General features: G+C 50.4%; 1 protein-coding gene across 1 annotated transcript in view; it reads right to left on the bottom strand.

Moving 5' to 3' along the window:
* Positions 1-2,818, bottom strand: part of NR4A3 (nuclear receptor subfamily 4 group A member 3) — a 31,051-nt gene extending 28,233 nt beyond the window's left edge. Inside the window, exon 1 of the mRNA XM_056857327.1 lies at positions 1,894-2,818. Coding sequence (XP_056713305.1) covers positions 1,894-2,814 — 921 coding nt within the window. The 5' untranslated portion in view covers positions 2,815-2,818. The remainder of the gene's footprint in view (positions 1-1,893) is intronic.
* Positions 2,819-22,933: the final 20,115 nt, after the last annotated feature.

Genomic DNA, 22,933 nt, shown 5'->3' with positions numbered 1-22,933 from the left:
CAGGATAAAAATGTACTTGTGAGATCGTTTGTGGCCACAGTGGGATTTGAACTAGGGACCTCTGCACACCCCTAGCTATTCTGCTGCTCTAACACAACACTGATGTTAAAAGTGATAATAATATTTTAAAATAACGCACAAATGTTCAAGGTACAGGGATGTAAAAGGCAGCCAGTGTGGCAACCGGCCCACAGAACTGAAATGGCAGGGTTACTCTATTCCAGAAGAACAGGCCTGCTAAATCTGCTGCCACCAGCCAGCAGAGACCACAGCACACCTCAGCAAGGAGTTATATTGGGCGGGGAGGGAATTTTCAAGGGCCAGAGCTCTCTTTCCACTAGACACAAAGTGTTCCTGGACACTAGACACAAAGCGTTCCTCGAATGCCTAGTTAGGCGATGCTTCTCAGAACCCAGACGAATGTACGGAGTTCTCACTGTCCTCCAAGAGTTCTTTCACACCTGCTTAGTTCAGTCCCAAACCCCCGTCTCAAACTCCTCCTGACCAACCAGTCTTCTTACAGCCAATCTCCGCTTATCCTTTTATGTTTATCCTCTGAAATCACTAAGTGGCTGCCAGGGGTTATGGATTTCATGGCTCTTTTTAGAAGTAAAGCAAGGGCCTCTGATTAAACTGGCCCTGCTAGGCAGACCTAGAAACCCTATTCGGCCGTAACCCAAACTGATTCCTGCCTATGTTGCCCTGAGCACCTTGGACAAATGTGATAATAAAGAAATTAATGTAGAGGAATACTATGGCAGCACCTACAATCTACAAGAAGGGGGGGGGGAATAACACAAATTCCAGAATCTCCTCCCCCATTTTCCATCCTTGCTTATTTCTTTCCCAACCTCTCTCTGCCGTCTCCCGTGAGGTCCACATTTAGATTTTTTTTTTTTTTGCTTAATTAAAGTCTCTTGAACATTGCTGGTACTGAAGAAACAGAAACAGAATACACGGGAAGCTGCCTACTACTGAATCAGACCATCAAGGTCAGTATTGTCTACTCAGACTGGCAGTGGCTCTCCAGGGTCTCCGGCAGGTGACTTTCCCATCACCTCCGGTTTGATCTTTTTAACTGGAGATGGTGGGGGTTGAACCTGGGACCTTCTGCATGCCAAGCAGAGGCTCTACCACGGAGCCACCGCCCCTACCCAGAATAGAATAGAGATTGTTAGTAAAGCTATAAAGGCGTAACGTGGCTTATCGTGTTAGAAAAGAACACTGTAGGAACTCGAGGTTAGCTACCTCAGCTGAGGCGGAAAGCTGTACAACACTAGCAACGTATGCAGATAGATGATGGGAAATTTGGTGGGTGTAGGCATGAGACAACGGGGCTCTGAACTCTCCCTCAAAGTAAAGGGATTTGGGTAGTGACATGTGCAGGGCCGGTTCCAAGTTTTTGGGGGCCCTGGCCAGACAGTATCCCTCCCTGCCTCTGCCCACGGCTAGCCCCCTCACTCATCTCTGCCTTGCCCACCCACGTGTCCCTCCTGCCCTCCTTCCCCCGACTGCTTACAAGCCCTTCCACTGCCCACGCCTACCCCCGTGCCATGCCTCCAGCAATCACTGCTGCAGTGCCTTCCCCAGCACTGCTGGGCAGCAGGTGGAGCCAGGAGCGATGAGGGCAGAACATCTACAAGTGAGTGGGCTGGGGAGAGGAGAATGGTGTGTGTGTGTGTGTGTGTGTGTGTGTGTGGGGTCAGTGGCAGCAGGCCCCATCTGAAGCCCACATGGGCAGCTGCCCCACCCCAGGGAAGGCTGATGCCGGCCCAGCACACGTTTCCATATGATTCAGCCCCCATTAACTGAACCAAAGCTCAGAAATCCTGGGAGAGGCCGTGGAACGGGAGGAGGGGCAGGCGAGCCCGAGAGACAGCCTGCGGCTCTTACCTTAAAGAATCCCTTGCAGCCCTCGCAGGTGCGCACCCCATAGTGCTGGCAGGCCGCGTTGTCCCCGCACACGGCACAGGTGCCCTCCCCCGAGGAGGAGCTCCTGCTGGGGGGAGAGGGAAGGCCGCTGCTGCCGCTGCTGCTCTCGCCTAGGAGGCTGGAGGGAGGCGCGCTGAGGCCCAGTGGCGAGAAGGCCAGAGTGGCTGCCCTCTTGGCCAAGGGCAGCCCGTAGGGATGGCTTTCCAGCGCAGCCTGGCTGGCGCTGGGCCTCTCCGGCACCATGGGCAGGCTCAAGGCAGCGGCATCGTAGCACATGTGGGTGCCAGCTGGGGGCGTGTGGGGTGGTGAGTGCTTGAAGTGGAAGAGGGGGAAGCGGCCGGGGGCGGTTTTCATGGGGGCAGTGTCCATCAGGTGGCTGGGGGCCATGCAGGTCTGCGCCGGCGGAAGCGGGTGTGGCGGTGGCGGCTCGTCCCAGGGGGCCTGGTGTGGGGGGAACACCGGGGTGGTGGGGGTGGAGGGTGGAGACTGCTTGAAGTACATGGACGGGTTGGCCAGGCCCTCGTCTGCAGAGGGAGGCAGGGACGGGTGGTAGCCGTGCAGCCGGCTGTCTTCCATCTTGACGAGGGGCCGCTGGCTGGCCGAGGAGGACGGGGAGGAAGAGGAGGAGGAGGCAGACGGCATTTGGTATAGGCAGGAGGGCTTGAGCTCGTAGCTCCCGGAGTAGCCCTCCATGAAAGTGCTGAAGCTGGGCAGGGAGGTGGTGGCCGTGGCGCTGATCTCCCCGCCGCTCAGCTCCATGGTCAGCTTGGCGTAGTCGGGGTTCATGATCTCGGGGCTGTACTCGGAGCCATAGGCAAAGGTCTGAGCCGCATAACTGGAGCCAGGGGGCGAAGGGCTGTACTGGGCTTGTACGCAGGGCATATCTGGAAGGGCAAAAGGGTCTGTTAGCAAGGGTGGTGCTCCTGGGTGGCTCAGTCAGTAAATCAATCAATCAATAACCCAAGTTCCTGCATTTCGAGGAAGCGGTGGAGAGAAACAAAACCGTCTTCTCTCTCTCCGGGCTTCCAAACACAACAGATTCCCCACACAGCAAAGCATTTCCGTACTGGTCAAAGCAAGTGACCCATGTACAAGACCTTTACATGTGATGGTTCCGCCATGCTCTCGTACACGTTTTCCAGTTCGCGCAACACCATGTGCACGCGCAGCGCGGCAGGAGAGACCCGCGTAAAAATTTGGCACATGATGTTCTCCATGTGATCGGCATGCTCTTTAGGACACTGAAGGGCTTTCTCTGCAGGGAGCCGCTCACTTCGGAGGCGGCTTTTTGCAAAGAATACAGGGAATTATTGCATGCTGGCCAATCCGGAACAGCCAGTGGCGGCTTCTAGGGATTCTGAATGGGGCTAATCGAGCTCCTTGGATGTCCAGGCGCTTCCCCTGCCCCCGGCTATGCCACTTCGATCTGCTGCTTAATCTACAAAAAAGTCATTGAAACTCAAAAGAGAAGTAAAAGAAGAGTTTGTCTCCGCTTCACGGGGCGTTTGACTGCACAAGCGGGGGAGATTCAGGCTCCGGCAGACGAAAAAAGAAACTAAACAGTTGGTTGTCTGCAGTGGACCTCAAAGGAGGAACAGAAATGCCTGGACGAGGGCAGCGCTTCCTACACCGCTGGATCTGCATGCCGGGCTTCTGGTCAGATTACCTCTCCTTCTTATTAGAGAAGACCAAGCAAGCTTTAACCCCCAAGAGTTAATCTAATTAACTGGTGGGGCAGCAAGGATTGGCCAGCACTGCAGACGCCGGTTCAAGACGCTTACCGCCAAATAAAGAAATGAATAAATAAAAATAAAACAAAACAAAAAAATACTCATTTATTTTCTCTTCTTTCCCTTGATTACTAGAATGGGACTGATTGGTCTGTTAAAAAGATAAAACTTTTGTATTAAGAAGCTCATGGTATATATTTTCTGGTGCTGCACAATAAATTGATCTTTTATCAAGGACAGGAGTACATTATCACAGAGTAATTGTCACAGCTATTCAAACCTTTATTTGGAAAGGCCAAATTCCTACATAGGCTGTGTCCCCCCTCCTCCTTGGGGGGGGGGGGAGGGAAATGCTTTGCTTCCATATCTATTTTAAAAAATTTAAAAACCTATAGGGCAATCTATAAAACTGGGTTTCACACAAATAATACTGTACTCCTCTTTAGCGTTTAAGGCTGTATCAAAATATATGTTTCATATCCACAGATGTTTACTAGGATGTCTCAAAGCAAGCGCTTTCGGACTTTCCAGGCTGCTACATGAGGATAAATGCTGGCTTTTTGATCTTGCTTTGCTTTTTTAAACATTGGATTCTTTTCTTAAAATACAAAACCCGGTTCATATCAGCTCTCTTCCCAACCTTTCCTTGGGAAAAGTTTCCGGCTTAGTCTCCAGACGACCGCCCGGCAGCGAGAACACCGCCGGGAACCGAAGGAAGAGTCTTCTGGGAAAGAGTTTCTGAGCCCCATAAACATGGGAGGAAAATTTTCAGGGAGCCACGTGGGCCTCGAACTCGCCTCCCGTCGCCCCACCCGCAGTGGGTGGCTGGGTGGGTGGCTGGGTGGGTTTCCCCAGGAATTGTTAAATGTCACCGCTTGACATTTGGACACAGAAACCGATGCAAGAGTAGGGCGCTCCCACCGGGCTTGGAAAAGGGGAACCCGAACCCCTGGGAGTCCCCCCAGCCCCAGAACCCCTCTCCCTCCCGGAGTCAGAACGCCGCCGAAAGCCCAGCGATGCCCCGAATTCGGAGTCACTCCCCTTAAAGGGGCTTGGGGGGGGGGCGGCGCGCTTTACCTGGCGGGTGTCTGGCTCGCCGGACGGTGGGGGCGGCGGCCGCCGGTGGCGGGGAGGGCGGCGGCGAGGGCTCCTCGGCGGGGTCGGGGCTCAGCAGCGAGGGCTCTTCCGACCTGGGGTCTGACACACAGAGAGGGGAGTCGGCCGGGGCTCGCCGCGACCCCGGAGCCCCGTTCGCACGGCGCCGCGAACACGTTGCGACCCAGCAGCAGGTTGTGCGGCGGGGGGGGGGGGGGAGAGCAGGGTCCCAGCCCCTTCCGACGGCGGGCCGCTTGCTTTTAACCGGGGCGGGCCAAAAGGGGCGTTTTACCCGGGGGGGGGCTGCCTTTCTCGGGGCTGAGCCAGCAGCCCTCCGCCCCGAGGAGGCCCACGGGGGCAGAGGGGCAACCGGGGCAGCTGCCAAGGCTCCTCGGGGCGGAGGGCGGCTGGCTCAGCCCCGAGAAAGGCAGCCTCCCCCCCACCCCACCGAAGGAAGCCCGGAGTGCCCTCCCCGCGCCAGCGCTGCAGAGCGCCCCGCACGTCCAGCCCCCTGCCCGCGGCTGCTCCTTGCTCTCCGGGGGTCGCAGCGGGCTGGGAATCAGGAGCCCCCCCCCCTTTCTCGAGGCTCACGCCGAGGGTCGCGCCCCCGGCACCTGCTGCGGCGGAGCCCGCTGCCCGCCAGAGCCCGCCGAAGCCACTCTGCCCATGCTCAGGAGCACCCCCCCCTTTCCCCTTCGTACCCGCCTGAAGGCGTTCCCGGGCTGAATCCGGACCGCGGCGAGGAAGGAGAGGGGGACCCAGCCGGAGAGACGCCCGCCGCCGCCGCCGCTTCCTCCTCCCCTCGGCAGGGGCGCCCAGCCCACTTCCCAGGGGGGCGTAGTGGTGAGAGGGCGAGGCTGGGATGTGGGACCCCCACCCCCACCCCATGGGAAGCCGGCTGTGACCCCTGGGCTAGTCGCGCGCCCTGTCTCGCCTACCTCACGGGGCTGTTGTGAAGCTCCCCCGGAGAATGGATACTCACAAGGAATCGCACGGGCGTTCAGCACTGGACCCCCCCCCCCCGCCCCGCTTTCCGCGCATCCCCACCGGACCCGAGAAGTTCTGCCGGCCGCGGCGCCCTCCAGCCGCCCAGCATCATCCGCGGGGCAACCGCAAGCGGCGGCCGGGCGAGTGCGGCGGCGCGCGGAGGACTCCCCGCGGTGGGTCGGTGGGTCGGTGGGGGGGGGGGCGCCCCGCAAAGTTTGTCCAAGTCCCCCCCCCCGCCCGTTCGCCGGCGCGGGCTACCTACTGGGCGTCGGCGGCGGTTCCGTGTTGACATGCGGCGGGTCCCAGGCGTCACTCCCCGCCCAGGGGCGGCCGGCGAGGCGCAGCGCGGAGGGGAGCCCCAGGCGCCGCGGCGGCGGCAGCAGCAGCTCTGGCGCGGGCAGGCGCGCCGTCCCGAGGCATGGGCAGCGCGCGGCCAAGGCGGCCAAGGCGGCGGGCTGGCCGGAGCGGGGGGGGGGGGCAGCGGCCGCCTCCTCCCGCCGGCCGAGCGCCTTGGTGGTGGTGGTGGTGGTGGAGGCGGGCGGGCGTGTGGAGCCGGCGGCGTCCCCGTCGTCGGCGCGGCGGGGCGTGTGCGGAGCGCGGTGCGGCTGCTGCCTCTCGCCGCTCGCCGCGCGTCATTTATGCGAGAGGAGCCCGCGCGGCCTCTTCATACGGCGGCTGGAATGCGAGACGTCAATCGTGACGCCACGGGAGCCTGACGCCGCTGACCCCCCCCCGCCCCCCCCGCCCGGGCTGGGCTGGGCCGGGCTGGCGGGGCGTGACACCCCCGCCCGCGCGCCCCTGGCCCCGCGCGCCCGCGGCAGGGAGGGAGCCACCCGCCAGCACCCCGCTTGCAACACGGGGAAGGGGCGCCGGCGAGCAGCGGCGGAGGGGAAAGCGGTTGTGGCCACTGACCGCCGCCCTCGGCCGGCCGCCGGGGCCTCCGAGGGAGCCGGCGTGCAGCCCCCGGAGCCGGCGGCCCGCGATTTGCACAAGGAACGAACCCCCCGTTGTGGGCACTGTGATTGTTATGTACGGTGGGCTCGGCGCGACCCCGAGGAAGCCTCCCTGTCCGCGAGGCGAACCTGGCCCCAGTTTCTCGGAGGGGAGGTCTCTCTCTCTCTCTCTCCCCCCTCCTCCGCCTAATCGTTTGGCTCCCCAGCGCTCTAAACGCTAGCCGGCGGAACTCTCGGGGACTTGTTCGACTCGCCCGGGGCTTTGCCGGAGTCTCTGCAAAGGGGTGCCTCCCCTAAGCGGCACGGGACGAGGCGGCCGGACGGCTCGAGGAGCTTTGGCCCCCGGCGCAGCCCGGCTGGACGACGCCTGGGCAGCAGCGAAGAGCAAGGCAGGGCATCCCGGAAGAGGACGGCCGCGCCCCGAGCAAGGACGACGAGGGGAGAGGGACAAGGAGGGGGCAGAGCCGTTACTCGAGACCCCTCCCGGGGCCCCCTCCCCAGGCCGCAGCGTCTGCGCGCTTGGCCAATCAAGGGTTCTTGCATGTGGTGGCAGAGAGTTCCTCTGGAGCGTGGGGTCGCTAAGGCACTGACCCCGTGCCTGTGGCTGCACCCCGCGCCACCCTCGCCCAGGGGTAAGTGTGCCCGCACTCGCACAGGGGGACTTCTTCCCTGGGATCAAACTTGCCCGGGATCAAGCTGTCTGTCTACACGTGTATGTATCCGGGGCGTGGATCTGCTTGAGAGCACCTGCTCCCCAGCTCAGGAAACAGGCCCGGGGGGGGGGGGAGGCCAACCTACCCAGCCTCGCCCCACACCCGCGTCTTGCACGTCGGAACGGCCAGGCTTGCTTGGACTCCCCCCCCCCACATCATTTGTTTCCATCGCCGCCCCCCCCCGCCGCTTGGACTCTTCCGCGACTCCGAGGGAGCCGCCCTCGCAGGGCCAATCGGAGCGAGGACGTCACCGTCGGACGCCACCCCTCGTGACACCGCGGCCAATCCGAGCACGGGACCCCGGCGGGCTCCGTTCCAAAGGGGCGGGGACAAGGGAGGCTTGACGCAAGGCGGCCGCCTGATTGACGCAGGCCGCGTGGCTAAATTTAGACCCCCGCGGACCCCCCCCCTTTTTTCTCTCTTCTGCCTTCTTTCCCCCCTTTTATCTCTTTTTTTGGGCGCGGGTGACGTAGGCGCGCGGGGCGGGGCCCGAGAAGCCCATTGAGGAGCTCGCCCGGGAAGAGGGCGGCGCGCGCGCTCTCTGCTGCCGCCCGGAGGGGGGGAAAGCGCGTGCGCGCGCCTGGAAAAAAAGGATTACGGAGGGAGCCGAGAGTTATTTCGGGCTGAGCGGCGCGGCCGGACGAGCCAAATATAGCGCGAGCGGAAACTATTTATAGCGCCGCGCCTCCAAAAGGGGGGCGGGGGGGGGAAAGAGGAGTTCCGCGCGGACTCCAGCGGCCGCCCTTGCGGGGGGGGGGCGCTCGGGGGCGGGGATTCCCCGGGCCGGGTGGAGACGGCCGGGGCTGCCCCGGGCCGGCCTTGACGCAATGGAGAGCAGCCGGGGGCGGGTAGACGGGGATCCCCCTGGCGGGGCGGGGCCTTGGGAGCGGCGGCGGCGGCTGCAGCCAGCCTTGCCCGGCGGGGGCCGCTGCCCTCTCGCGGACGGCCGCGGGGTCCCGCCCGGCCCTCCAGCCGGCCGGCGCCAGGAGTCGAGCGCGAGCAGGCGGCGCGGGGACGGGGGTGGGCCGCGCGGGAAGGAGCCGTCGAGGCGAGCTGGGGGGCGGCGGCGCCTCTCTCGCTCCGGCGCGGGTTGCTGCGCGGGGAGGGGGCGGCGGGCGGGCGGGTCGGTCGGTGGCAGCCGCCCTCGGCCCTGAGGAACGGGGCCGTCCGATGCAGAGTGGCTCCGGCCTGGCCTCGTTGGTTTCCAGCGCAGTCGCGAACAGAGTTCCTCCGGTCTAAGCCCAGTGCTCGTGTGTGTGTGTGTGAATGAAGTGCCGTCAAGTCGCTTCCGACTCATGGCGACCCTATGAATGAATGATTTTATTATTGCGGCAATAGCCAGATAAACTACAAACTTTATCAATTAAAATCGATTACGAATTTAAATAATTAAATTGAATTAAAACCTCTCTATACCAAATACAGATAAAGTTATAGTTAATAATCACGATATTCACAAGGCATAAAGCGATTAAAATCAATTAAAATCAATTAAAATCACTAATACCCTTCTCCGACCGAATTTTAATCGCTACAGCCCCCTATGAATGAAAGTCCTCCAAAACGCCCTATCTTTGACAGCCTTGCTCAGATCTCGCAAACTGAGGGCTGCGGCTTCCTTTCCTGAGTCGATCCATTGATTTCCACGTCAGTCCTAAACAGAGTTCCTCCAGTTTAGGATTGCACAGTTCAGCGGTTATAGTTGGCGCAGTCGGTTGGTTGATGACCATGGGATTGACTCCCTGCCCAGAGCATGCCTTCGAAGACAACGCAAAACCTTCCCAGTGCATTTTGTTCCGCGTTGGACACGTTCTCCTCACCACCCTAGACCTTGGTAGGGCAATTCACACTAACACCCAAAATACAATTTTGAAGTGAAAATCCTGAGGGTCGGTCCTGGTTAGTGCTTGGATAGGAGACCGCCGAGGAGGTCCAGGGTCACTACGCAGAGGCAGGCAATGGCAAACCACCTCTGTTCCTCTCTCACCTTGAAAACTCCATGAGGGGTCACCGTAGGTCACTGATTTATTTAACGCTTCTTTCTTATTGAACAGTTGTTTGCCCCATATATTGGAGACAGTGGCACAGTTTTTAAAGTTTGCTATAAAAGTCCAATTAGTTATTTAGACAGCGGTGTCAATTAATAGCACTACTCAATATAATTGACATTTAACCATTTTGTAAAGGCTACACTTTAATACTTCCATTCCTTTTTGTCACCTGTACTGTGACTTTATGCCAATAAAGGAATGATGACGACTTGAAGTCAGATGTGACTTAATGGCACTTTACACCACCACCGATCTAGAGGGTGGTGCCCATTTTACAGATGGGCTTTGCTTTGGCTGAGCCATCCATTTATACCTGTCTTCCGTAGTATGTCCAGGACTGGTATCTGCATGTTTCCCTCCTCAGTGGCTACAGGGAAACATGGTGCTCCCTTCCCTGCATCCTCCATGGTTAGGAGGGTCTATTCGGGGCCGGGGTAGTTTTCATCTTCCCTCATCTTTCTGCAAACAAGATAACATTTCCTGCCCTGCTGGACATTCCCAGTTCTCATCCTTCATCCCCCAGGCTCAGCATGATCGTTGGGCTCTGTGTGCAACGAAGAAGAAGAAGAGTTGGTTTTTCTATGCCAACTTTCTCTACCACTTAAGGAAGAATCAAACCGGCTTACAATCACCTTCCCTTCCCCTCCCCACAAAGGACACCCTGTGAGGTAGGTGAGGCTGAGAGAGCTCTAAGAGAGCTGTGACTAGCCCAAGGTCACCTAGCTGGCTTCATGTGGAGGAGTGGGGAAACCAACCCGGTTCACCAGATTAGTGTCCGCCACTCATGTGGAGGAGTGGGGAATCAAACCTAGTTCTTCAGATTAGAATCTGCCGCTCCAAACCACCGCTCTTAACCATTACACCATGCTGGCTTTCAATCTTGGAGAAGGAAGTGGCAGGATGAACCATAGGGGTTTTGAGACTTCCGCTAGGGCAGCTGAGCGAAGCACTCGTCTCCCTGGGGGCTCCCAGAGGGGAACCAAGAAACGTCTTAAATAGGGGTGTCAATGCACCCCTCCCAATTCCTAAATAGTGGAACGGGTATCAGGAAATCTCCTGCAGCCGATGAAGAGCGGTTTGACTCCTGAACTCTCTGAGTTTTACGACCTCGGAGATTCAGTAGCAGTCCCGCCACCTTGAGGGGTATTAAATTGCCGCAGACGTCTCTTTGGAATTTAAGCTTCGCTCTCCCCTATCTATTACCATCTAGCAACTATACAGAAGCAAGAATACCTACTCTCCTAAAATCTGAGTAAGTTTAAAAGAACTCTTCTGTTTTACCTGGATTTGGAAGTCCCAGGAGATTGCTAAATACATTTGTCGAATCCGTATCTCCCCACTCAATGTTTAAATGACTCTTTAAAAACAAGAAAAGATCAGATAACCCGGCAGGAAACTTATCAATTTGATCAGTGGGAAGACATAAAAACTAAGATCTTTGAAAGACGCTTCAGTTGCCAATCAGGACTTACTATGTATAAAGGGGAGGGAGGAGTGGAAATCTCCCCCACTCCGGAGTAGTCTTTTTAACTAAACAAAGCCTTCCTGCCACGTCCTTCCCGGAAACAATCTATCATCGCGAGAGAGCCAGAGAACGTGGAAACGGAAGTGTGTATTAGTGTGTAACTGGCAAATATTTCCCAAGTTCCTGACCACATAGAAGACGGAAGGTCTACGACCCTGATTCCTGCGGCACCTCCTTGTTATTTACTACACTGGAATTTGCCTGGATTTTATTAACTGAGTTTCAACAAGAATTTTCAGAAGTAGCAACCATGGAATATCTGATTACACAGATGGAACAACTCTCTGCTTTGATGAACACTTCATTTCAATTTATTAATCAAAAACTGGACATCATCTCAGACGATCTGAAAGACATAAAAACCCAAATTATCACAATGAGATCAGAGGAGATACTAGAGGGCCCTCTAGTCGACAAGAGAGATGAAGAGAACCTTGCAAAGGAAACGAGGAATTACAATAAACAATCTGCAATAGCCCATCTGACAACAATGGATTTGAATGTGAGTGATTTTGACCTCTGTCTCCTAAAGCTGCCTGATGAACTTTTCAACACCTGCTTGGAGGACTTAATGAGTAGAAAAACTGGGGCTGTCAGGATCTTTTTCTTTGAATTTGGGATGGAAGATATTGCAACATGGATTTACTATGGAAATTATCTATCTGCAGAAGAGACTTTACCAACAATCTCCAAGGATGCTCTTCGACGATTACTGCTAATGTGGAAAAGAAAGAAATGCTGGAAATTCCGGACAAAGGGATTAATTTAAAAGCGTCTAGTTTCTCTTCTGGATAAGATCGAAAAGGAACCGGTTAAAAGGATTGGTTATAATGGAAATAGAACAATATATGATATCAATTTACTAGAAAAACAAATATGTATTAAATGAGTGTTAGGGAGAAATGGAGGACTTACAAAATAATTAATTTTTAATGGAAATAATCAAATGCTTTTTACTATATTAATCCATTTATTATTAGTGAGATTTACTATTTCTCTTTTTCTTCCTTTTATTCTTATTTCCTTTTTTCTTTTTTCTTTCCTTTATATGATATTAACTGTTAATTTTTTTCTTTGAAAAATATAAATGCCAGTGTATCATTTTTTTAAAAATCACAGTTTACATTAGACTTTAGCGACATTAAAACTAAATAAAAAACAGCTATTAAAGCAGTACCTTTTCATTTTATTATTTACATATTTGATTGATACCCCACTTTTCAGTCAGATGGACTCCTATGAAGCGCTGGCTCCTATGGTGCTTCGCCCCCCCTTTCAGGATTGCATGGTTAATTTCTCCTTGAAAATCTATCATGTCTCCATATGTTACATAATTATTTTCCCTCACATTCTTATCATAGTATGCCTCTATGGGAGACATTAATAGGGATATTGGAGAACTAACTGTGTAATCCTGAAGTGGGGGTCAAATGCCCATAGGAGCCGGTGTGACCCATACTCTGGAATCCAAACCACTTGCGCTGTGCAAACTGGCATGGATGCCGCCGTCGGGCGATTTACACCGGTTCCCCTGGCGTTTCCCCGGCGTATTTCCCCATGTTGGTGTCCTGGGGGGCGGAACTGCCTTTAGAATTCACTCCCAGCTGCTGCATTTCTCCCCCCCCCTTAAGAATGGGCTGTCTCTCTTCTTCAGGTAGATTCCCAAGTTCTGAATAGTCAATTTCTAATTACATGGCTTCTATTTTTAACTGCATTTTAAACTGATTTTTAATCCATATTTAAATCCACTGTTTTTAACTGGGTAATTACCATAGGTAATTATGTAAGCCTTCTTCCAAGCCTGCCATTTCTGATGTTATTGCTGTTTGCGCTGGATTTTTAATCCTGTCCACAATCTGAACCAGGCCATCTGCTTGATAATCTAATTTAACATTTGGTACTGCTAGTTCTCCTCTTTTTTCTCATGTTGTAAGACTTTGGCTGTTACTGCACTAGGTATTCCCAGCAATATATCAAGAGTTCGGAAACGTTATTAAAAACATCGCTTTAAAAGGGTTTTTGGATGCCACGGCTGAAAAATGGTTGGAAGACGTCTTCACAGCTAAAGGGGCCAAACAAAGTGCGAACAGTATTTTTTATAACATTTCCAAACTCTTAATACATCGCTGAGAATGCCTAGTGCGGTAACAGCCATTGAATCTGATTCTTGGCTTTTTGCAATTCCATATGAACTTGTTTATCTATTTCTCCCACTCTTTCAAGGTTTTTTCCTGTATAAAAATGGGTAACATCTGGAATAGAAAATTTAATTTTGGCTAAACATACATTTTTATTGTAGATATTCTTCCTAGCCATGAAACATTTAGTTTGGACCATTTCTGTAAATCTTCTCCCACACAGCTTTATAATTTTCTTTAAATAGTGCATCATTTTGTCGGCTATCCAGGCTGTGTGACCGTGGTCTTGGTATTTTCTTTCCTGACGTTTCACCAGCAGCTGTGGCCGGCATCTTCAGAGGAGGAACACTGAAGGACAGTGTCTCTCATCATTTTGTCTGTAGACTAGCCCTATCCTAATGTGTCCAGGCATAATTGTTGTTCTGTAGAGCAGGGGCCCCCCAACCATTTTGAGCCTGCAGGCACCTTTGGAATTCAACACAGTGGTGGGTGCAACCACAAAATAACTGCCATGAGAGTCGGAGCCAATGACAAAATGGCTACCACAAGAGGTAGAACCAACCATAAGACGTCAGCTAGTAAGGACATGCATAACTGTAACAGTAACTTTTCAACATTTAGGGCAGAACATCTGCTTAATAGGATGCCTTTTAAAATGAACATTATTGAACATTTAGGGCAGAACATCTGCTTAATAGGATGCCTTTTAAAATGAACATTATTGTTTAAAATATTTTCTTGCATACACACAGCTTCACTGCATGACTTACGGGTAAGATGTACTATGGTGGCCACTGTTGCTGAAGCAACTTTTTAAAAATCTGCACACCCAATCAGATCTCCAGTGGCCAATCAGAAGCCTTGTTGGGCAAAGGCCTCACCTGGCCCCACCCACTTTGTAAAAACATTTGGCAGGCACCTGGCAACCCTACTTCTCCCACTACGGTAGCAGAGGATGAACAGCTACAGCCAGTTTGGAAACTGGAGTGAAGCTAAGGAAGTTGAGTGGTGAAAGTTTCTTGCTGTGAGTTCAAGTGGGGTGCCACCTTAAGGGTGGTCCTAATAGGAAGTATTATGTGGCTTTTGTTTTTAAACCAGTAGTAGTATCCCTGGAACTCCTCAGAAGTAGGGAGCGTGTACTAGTATGGTATCAATGCAAGGCTTTGATAGATCATGGTAACACCTTGCACTTCAGAGATGCTGTAACACAATCTTTAAGCACAATCCATCTGTACAACTGGGGAGATTCAAAATGAAAAATGCGATGAGTGTCTTGTTAGATTATTAGGGGGAAATGCTTCAAATTTAGGAATTGACAATGCCATCCTAAGGAGAATTATACCCTGATAAATAGAGGAAAGAATAAGAAAAGGTGCAGAATATGTGGGATTGCTGACTAGCTAAGGTGTGTTTGTAGTTGAATGTTTTTATTAGTGGAGGTAGATAAGACTTTTCTAATGGACAGGTTAGGTATATAAAGCATGTTGGCTTACAGGTGCGGCCTGGCCATCCTTTGTTAAGTGAATAGTTCAAGATGATTGGATATTAGCTTAGAAGAATGTAACTCCCCTTAGGCTGTCACTGTAAGATACCTTTGCTCATATATATTCAGTGTGCCACTTCTTGTTTTCTTGCTCCCACTGGTAGGGTTGCCAACCTCCAGGTACCAGCTGGAGATTTCCTGCTATTACAGCTGATTTCCAGCCAATAGAGATCAGTTCCCCTGGAGGAAAAGGCCACTTTGGCAATAGGACTCTATGGCATTGAAGTCCCTCCCCTCGCCAAACCTCGCCCTCCTCAGGCTCCGCCCCCAAAACCTTTTGCTGTTGGTGAAGAGGGACCTGGCAACCCTACCCAGTGGTCACTGATGGGCTTAGAAGAGTATAACGTTTCTTAGGAATATGCAAAGTTTATAGAGTAAAGATGCATTGTAAATACAGGGAAGGCTGGAATATTGGGCAGGGTGGACTGGAGAGTAAGAAAACGGTAGTACCAAAAGCATTATGTGGCACAGGCAGATATTGGTCGCTGATCACAAGGCAGCAAAGAAGTCACTAATAAGATTATGCTGGAATGTGTGAATGCAACTCTTGGATGTATTCAGTGAAATATTTCTAGCAATTAATCACCTGTAAAGGGTACCAATGAGGCATTATCAGTGTCTACCTCCTCCATTCATCTTCAAGAAAGATGAACAGAAAGTGGACTAAGAGCAAGTGAAAGAACAAATTTGCTTATCAGTCTAATGAGCACAGACTACAACAACTGGCGTTTTGACATTACTTTAAACAGAGAAAAGATTATTATTTAACCTGACCTATGTATCTGAAGAAACTAGACCATTATGAGAAAGCTTTTAGATAGGAACAGAGAAGTTTGTGTAAAAACAAAACAACTATTGGTTACAAATTGGACAGAACTGTGACTTATTTTTTTTTAACTTACAGTGGGAGCAGCACATCTACTTGAAAGTAAGTTCCATTTTATTGAATAGGGCTTAGTGTCCTTAGGGAAAGTGTTTTTAGGATTGTAGCCAGTGCCATCCTAAAGAGACTTGCATCCCCTTTTAAGCCCATTGATTTAAATCAACTTTGAAGGGCATAGCTTTGTGTAGGATCTCACGGTTAAAGATGGAATCTGGAGTGGGGAGGATCTTCCTAATTTCAAAACAGGATACAGTTAGGAAGAACATTTTTAGTGGGGTTGCAGTGTTTATTCCATCAGATTGATTAAAAGTTGTGTACATTTAATCAGTCAACACATTTAAAATATATTATTTTTATTATAAAAATTGCAGATGGCAGGCACCATTTTAGAAGACAAAATACTCCTCATGCACATTGGAATGTCTCTTTTAAGATGCATTACATGCATGTGTCATCTGTTATTTTCCTTATATTCAAATATATGCCGATTCAGTCAGTGGTAAGCTGCAGTACTGCAGTTAAAGCTCTGCTCATGACCTGAGTGTGATCCCGACAGAAGTCGGTTTCAGGTAGCCAGCTCAAGGTTGACTCAGCTTTCCATCCTTCGGAGTAGGTAGGTAAAACGAGTATGCAGCTTGCTGAGGGTAAAGTATAGACAACTGGGGAAGGCAATGGTAAAACCTCATAAACATAGTCTGCCTGGGAAACATCGTGATGTGATGTCACCCCATGGGTCAGTAATAACCCGGTGCTTGCACAGTTAACTTTTACGTTTTTTCAGTGGATCAGTTAAAAGATAACTGCATTAAGATGTTTTTAAATCAGGAAAAGCCTCTAATTATTTGTAGTCCCTCAGTTTTGATTTACTGCCCCCCCTTCCCCCAGCGTGATTTCAGGCAGGAGGCATCCTACTTTGGGTCACCAAGGCCTTTAGGCACTGTTACAATGCAGTCAATTGATTCAGACTGCACAGGATCACACTGCTAGTTGGAAGAAGCTGGATGGAATCAGTGTGCACACCAATTAAAATTTATTAAATCAAATTTTATTGAGTTGTGATTAGGGTTGCCAACACCCACTTGGGAAATCCCTGGAGATTTGGGGTTGAAGCCTGGGGAGGGCAGGGATTTTGGAGAGGAAGGACCTCAGTGGGGTATGATGCTATAAAGTCCATTTTCCAATGCAGCCATATTCATCAGAACAATCTCTAGTCTGGAGATCAGTTGTAATTTCAGGAGATCTCCAGCCCCCACCTGGTTTTGATCAAATTCCAGATCTGATTAATTTCCATATTTAAGGGAGAGGAAGAGCTCGTGCTAAATTAGACAACCCTATTTTTTTTTTTTTACAAAAAAGTTTTTGTTTTGGTTTGCTCTTGTAGTTGGGCTTGGCTAGTTTGATTGGAGCCAGCTGGAAACCATTTGATCTCCTCGCGTTTTAGCGCAAGTATAAGGCATGGGAAGCCCAAGAGTGCTGCTGGAGACGGTGGACGCAGGGCCAGCTATTACAGTGCTTGGGAATGCTTTTGTGGAAGAGGAATTGCTGATCGCTGCAGCCTGAGGCAACAGCAGAAACTCGGTCTTGCCTAATACAATGCAACAAGCCCCAGTCCCTTTCCCCAGGACGGGGAGTCCAGCTGAGACACAGCCTGACTAGGGGACCGAGCCCCCTGCTCCCCCGCCCGGCTATTTTGGCCCCTCCAGGCAACTGCTCTCCCCTCCCCACGCTGAAAGAGTGTCAGGGCGCAGGTGTCAGGTGTGTGTGTGTGTGCAGAAACCAGCCTACAGAAAAGGATGCTGGGAAAGCGAGTCTCTTGCGGCCGGCCAATGGGAGACCGCTACGGCATCAGAACCACCTTAGCGACCTGGTAACCATGACAACTGACACCCCCCCCCAATCTGAGAGAAATTCCACTTTACTGAAGGCAACAAATAAGGGGGGGGGCTGGCTGTGCATACACTTCCGTAACACGTGACTTTCTTAAGCGACAGCCGCTCCCCCTCCGTGAGGGCAGAAGGTAACGGTGGAAACCTCGAGCCCCGCCCCCACCCTTCCCTTGTTAAAAATAGCGCGCCGCCGTGCGTGTGTCACGTTCCCATTACGTACACGCACGCTGACGCGATGCGGCGGCGTGCTCCGTGACGCAGGCGCGTATCCGGCCAAGCTATAAATAGGCTTCCGGCGGCGGTGGCGGCGGCTCAGCTGGTCGAGTGGGCCGGCGTGGCGGGGGCGGGCTGTGAGGCAACCGCCGGCGGGGCCGTTGACCCTGCCGACCCGCGGGAGGTCCTGCGGTGGGCCTCCCCGCAGCTGTTTCCATGAGGCCTGGCCGCCGCGTCCTGGTCGTCACGGCGACGGGGTCGGAGGGGTGAGGGTGGTGATGTCATGGGAGGCTCGAGGGCCGCGCCGGCCTCTCCTCGCTCCCTTCCCTCGGGCCGGACAGCCAGGCCGCTCCCGCTCGGACGTTATCGGCCGCCTCCGTCTAGCCCCACAGCTGCTGCCCCCGGGGAAAAGTGATTTAAATACATTTAGCTTAAGTTCGCGTTTAGTAAAAGAGAAAACAAGCGGCGGTGCCTTTTTATTTTTTTTATTTTTTACTGTTTACAGACGTGTTGTTCCAGAAGAAAAAAAGCCAAGAACACAATCCCCGTAATACCTTTTGATAGGACCAGCCCGGGGCCACCTTACAGTGTGCCCGGCTTTCCCGTTTCCCTGATCCCCATCAGGCAAGATACTGGAAAGTAAGCAGAAGAAAGTGTCAGGAGGGTAGTTGCGTTGGTCTCTAGTTGAAGAGTTAGAATCAAGTCCGATAGGCCAGGGCTTCTTTTTTTTTTTTTTATAATAATTGTATTGGTTTTTGTAATACAAATTTTCCATGATAATAAACAACAATAAAGGTAATGTGAAATTCAGAATTCTAACTCAATGTTGTTATAGCTTCTTGTATTCATAACAAAAAAAAGAGTTAAAGGAAAATTTATGACTTCCCCGTCACCTCTGTCCGCCTCTTAATAAAGTATTCATCCCATCGATCTTAACTATTCATAAACTCTTTTAACTTTCATAAAACATCTTCTATTAATATAAATGATTAAAGTTCTTAATATTAATTATATCCTCTAGATCAGATTAATAGGTATTCTTCCATTTTCCCCAGTTTTAGTTCATACTCACAATATTTCATCCAATCCTCCCATTCCCCTAAAAATCTAACATTGTCTTTTTCGTTTAGAATAGCTGTGAGTTTTGCCATTTCCACCAATTCAAACATTTTCACAATCCAGTCTTTTTTCCCGGGAGTTTCTGCCCCTTTCCATTTTGCTTGATAGGCCAGGGCTTCTTAAACCTTTTCCACTTGTGACCTTTTTTTTTTTTTTTTTGAGAAACTTTTACGTGACCCCAGGTATATAGGTATATGAAGTAGGTATACAAATCAAACACTGACAATAAATCATAAAGAAATTTATTTTAAAACACTTCTTTGGTATACATATAATTTTACCATTTATTAAAGACTAAAGCAATTTTGCATACTAATGAGAAGGATGTGCTTGTTTTGCGACCCCCCACATTCAGTTATGCAACCTCATAGGGTTGTGACCCACAGTTTAAGACACTTTGCAATAGACTAACAAGATTTTTGGGGTATAAGCTTAAAGAGAACCAAAGATTCCTTTGTCAGAAAACAACCAAACAAAAAACATTTAGCAGGGCGCCTTAAGATCTTAAGATGCTCTGATCATGACAGGGTTGGTTGGAATTCCTGGCAGGCTAAATAGAACCAGGTTTCAGGTTGATGCTGGCCAGGTCCATAAAAGCAAGAGGCAATAAAACAAATTCCATAGCAAGCATTCCCCTCAAAGTCTCCATGCTCTCCCCTCTCATCCAGTGAGACATGTGCCTTTAGAAAGTGGTGGAAATCCCTTGACAGTTGCTGAATTCAGGAGATGAATTTGCAGTGCAGCCAGGTATGTATAGTCTGTTGGAGCCAAATTATGCAGTTATTACTCGTGTTGCATTTTCATGTTCATGCGCCAGGATGAACTTTCATGAGTCAGAATCTCACTTCTTCAAATGCATTATGTGAAATGAAAAATTTACACTAATATTTATAACCACAATTCATGGGGAAGAGGAAGAACTGGCAGAGAAAGGCTTGCAGTAAATCATTCAAAATGAGTCCACGTGTAAGGGTCAGGAACTGATGTGGAAGTGCTAAATTAGAACTCATCAAAAGATCAAATGCTTAAAGAAAGAACTGGGTTTCCTAACTCATTAGATTGTGACAGTACAGCATAACCTACCTTTTAGAGTTACTAAGGAGTTCTTATGTTATACTGATGTTGTGTCACACTGGATTACTTGTCGTATAGTTCATACTGAATCTTACTGTAAAAGATATGTTTGTATGCTTACTTCTCTACCTGAGCCCCATGAGTGGCTGGAACCTTTGGCCTCTCGTTAATTAAGTGTAGCGATCATGTCTGTTCATGTCTGTGTGCTTCCTCTCCGCTGAACTGCTCTAGGTGGCCAAAAATATAATGATAAAGTGAACCTACCACCCCAGACAGCAGTTCACAGCTAATAAAACTGCTAAGCAGAAAATGGGAGTCTGTGCCAGTCATTGAAAACATGAAATGGGGGAGGTGCAGTGAATGATCATAAAGATCCTGCATATCCCGTGCTGTGACAAACACATGCACAGGAGAGCTGACGCCCCTTATGGAATGGCCTGCTTGAGGAGGTCAGGAAGCTTCCTACTCTCTTGGCGTCCTGCAAACTATGCAAAACGGAATTATTCAAGAAGGGTTTTCAACACAGGTAATAGGGTAACACTATGGAACAGTTTGCAAAGTTACTTCGATAAACTATTAGGGACAGTGGTCTATACTACTATATATAGCTTGCTGTGACTAAGATCCTACTAGGTAATTTTTGCATCATTTAATGTGTCGTGTTAATTCTTATGCTTTGTTTCAATTCTATTTTTTGGATTTCTGGTTGGTTCCAGGTTTTTACAATCCTAATCCTATTTCACTGTTTATTCAATATCCCATCCTGTTGGCTGTATTGACTCATTCTGTGTAATCTGCCTTGAGTCCCAGTGAGAGAGGCGGACTATAAATAACGTTAATAAAACAAATAAAGGAATAACAAATACTAATTATGCCTCAAATGCTATTCTTAGTCATCTTTACTATGAGGAAGGCCTGTGTTATTAACTCCATAATGAAATGGTGTGTTTAAGGCAACCTACAGAATTCACGGAAGAGGAGAGATTTGAACATGAAAAATTCTCTCACAGTACTGTTGTGTAGCCTGCATGCATCATTAGTAGCCAGGAAGTAACTCCTGTATCTTGAAAGATGAAGATGTTGAGAATGAATATGTGTAAGTAGGTTTGAAGCAGAAATTGGCAATGTGCAACTCCAGGACCATCTTGTCAGTGCTCTGAGGAGGTATGATGATGACCTGTGGAGACACATTTCTGTGTTTGATCACAACATGGGAAGTGGCATCTAGTCTGCCACCTTACATGCTGGAACATCACATTTGCAACTTCTGCAGCCCTTGCAGAGAAGGTGATGATATAATGTTTCTCAAATGGACACACACCTTGGATTTGTTTGATAATTTTCTTTGGTCACTGCCCTCTCACCTAGCACATGAGCAGAAGCAGTGCCTTGGTGTATTATGTACAATGTGAGATGGTTGTATGGAATGTGTTCTCTGATGAGGTATGTATGGAGTTATGAAACCACTGGTCCAACAGGCAGCCCAGTCCTAATGGAGTGGTTAAGGAGTGCCCGGGGACGGTGCTGCCCCACTGCCTCCAGAGCGGTTTGCTGCCAAGCGCAGCAAGCTGAAAAAGCAATTTTAAAGACAAGGTAATATTAAAGACAAGGCTACGCCAGTCTTTGGAGTGGTGGACTCAGATCTGGAGAACTGGGTTTGATTCCCAGCTCCCCCACATGAGCGGCGGAGATTAATCTGGTGAACTGGATTTGTTTCCCCACTCCTACACATGAAGCCAGCTGGGTGACCTTGGGCAAGTTACAGCTCTGTTAGAGCTCTCTCAGTCCCACCTACCTCACGGTGTCTGTTGTGGGGAGGGGAAGGGCAGGTGATTGTAAGCCGGTTTGAGTCTCCCTTAAGTGATAGAGAAAGTCGGCATATAAAAAACAACTCTTCTCTTCTTTTTGCAGGCATAACTCAGCGCCTGCAAAAAAGGGGCATTCCCGAGCCAAAAGGGCTTTCTGCCCCTTTAACACTGGCATGAGCCCTTGTGGCAGGAAAACACTGCCTGCGAGGCTGCACTGGCACCCACCCAAGCATGGCGCTACCGTGCAGCTCCCCACACCCAGCATTAATGCCCCTGTGCCAGCATTTGTGCCACTTTAGCCAGCGCAAGTAGCACTAACGCTGGTGTAGCGGCCACACCGCCTCCTAACCCCTTTAGGATTGTGTGGCTAGTCTGTCAATTTTCACCAGTGTTTGAGCTGTTAATTGATATACCAGAATTTGACACCTGATTTGAACTCCTAGAAGTACATTTCAGCACTTTGCCTCCTAACTAATGACTGTCTAGTCTCTGCCTGACTATATTTCTGTCTTTGCCGCATGCCCATATGCTACATTGCAGTAAGCCTTATTAGAGACAGAGAATGGGTTGCCTGCTTGTATTCATTGGGGGCTTCATCTTCCTTCCTGCCTCCAGCATCAGCCTCCCCATTGCAAACCTGCTTTTGAAACTCCCCTGAGCAGAAAATGTTGGCTTTGAATACACTACATTAAGGTGGTGGCTGGGGGAAAGCTCCGTCTGGAGCTCATAAACTAGTGGTCTTTGACTGTTTGACAAAATCTCTCTTGGTTTGAGATGATGTTCTGTGCCCAATTTTTTTTTTTTTTTTTTACTATGGTGAGCCTCTACTTAATAGAGGACAAGCACAGCTTCTCTGAGGGTTCTGAGCTGATGACAGGAGGCAATTCCCTGGAGAGATTTTTAATCTTCCCTAACAACTAACTGCCTTTCCTTTGAGAAAGGACCACTCCAGTTCCTCAGTTGCTTTCTTTTGAAAGGATGTTTGGCTCTGCCTCAAGTGCTTATGCATGGGTGCTCAATTTATCCACAGAATCACCAAAGAAAGGGTTAAATGAACTGCCACAGGATTTGTCTGTAGTGATTGTAAATTTTCCTCAGTGTAAATCTATAATATAATATAAATTTTTCTTGATGTGCTAGTACTGAAATGGCTTATTTGACGGAAGCCACAGTTGAGATGGCGTATCTTTGTTTTGGCCACTTAATCCATCTCTGCTCCAATGCTAGTTTTTCTGCCCTTCTGTGGCTAAGAAAAGGAAGTTCCCCATCATCAAAATGTCTTT

Source organism: Euleptes europaea, chromosome 11, assembly GCF_029931775.1.
Source record: "Euleptes europaea isolate rEulEur1 chromosome 11, rEulEur1.hap1, whole genome shotgun sequence".
Classification (NCBI taxonomy): Eukaryota; Metazoa; Chordata; class Lepidosauria; order Squamata; family Sphaerodactylidae; genus Euleptes; species Euleptes europaea.
Note: the sequence above shows the minus strand (reverse complement) of the source record. Positions and strands in the feature narration are given on the sequence as shown.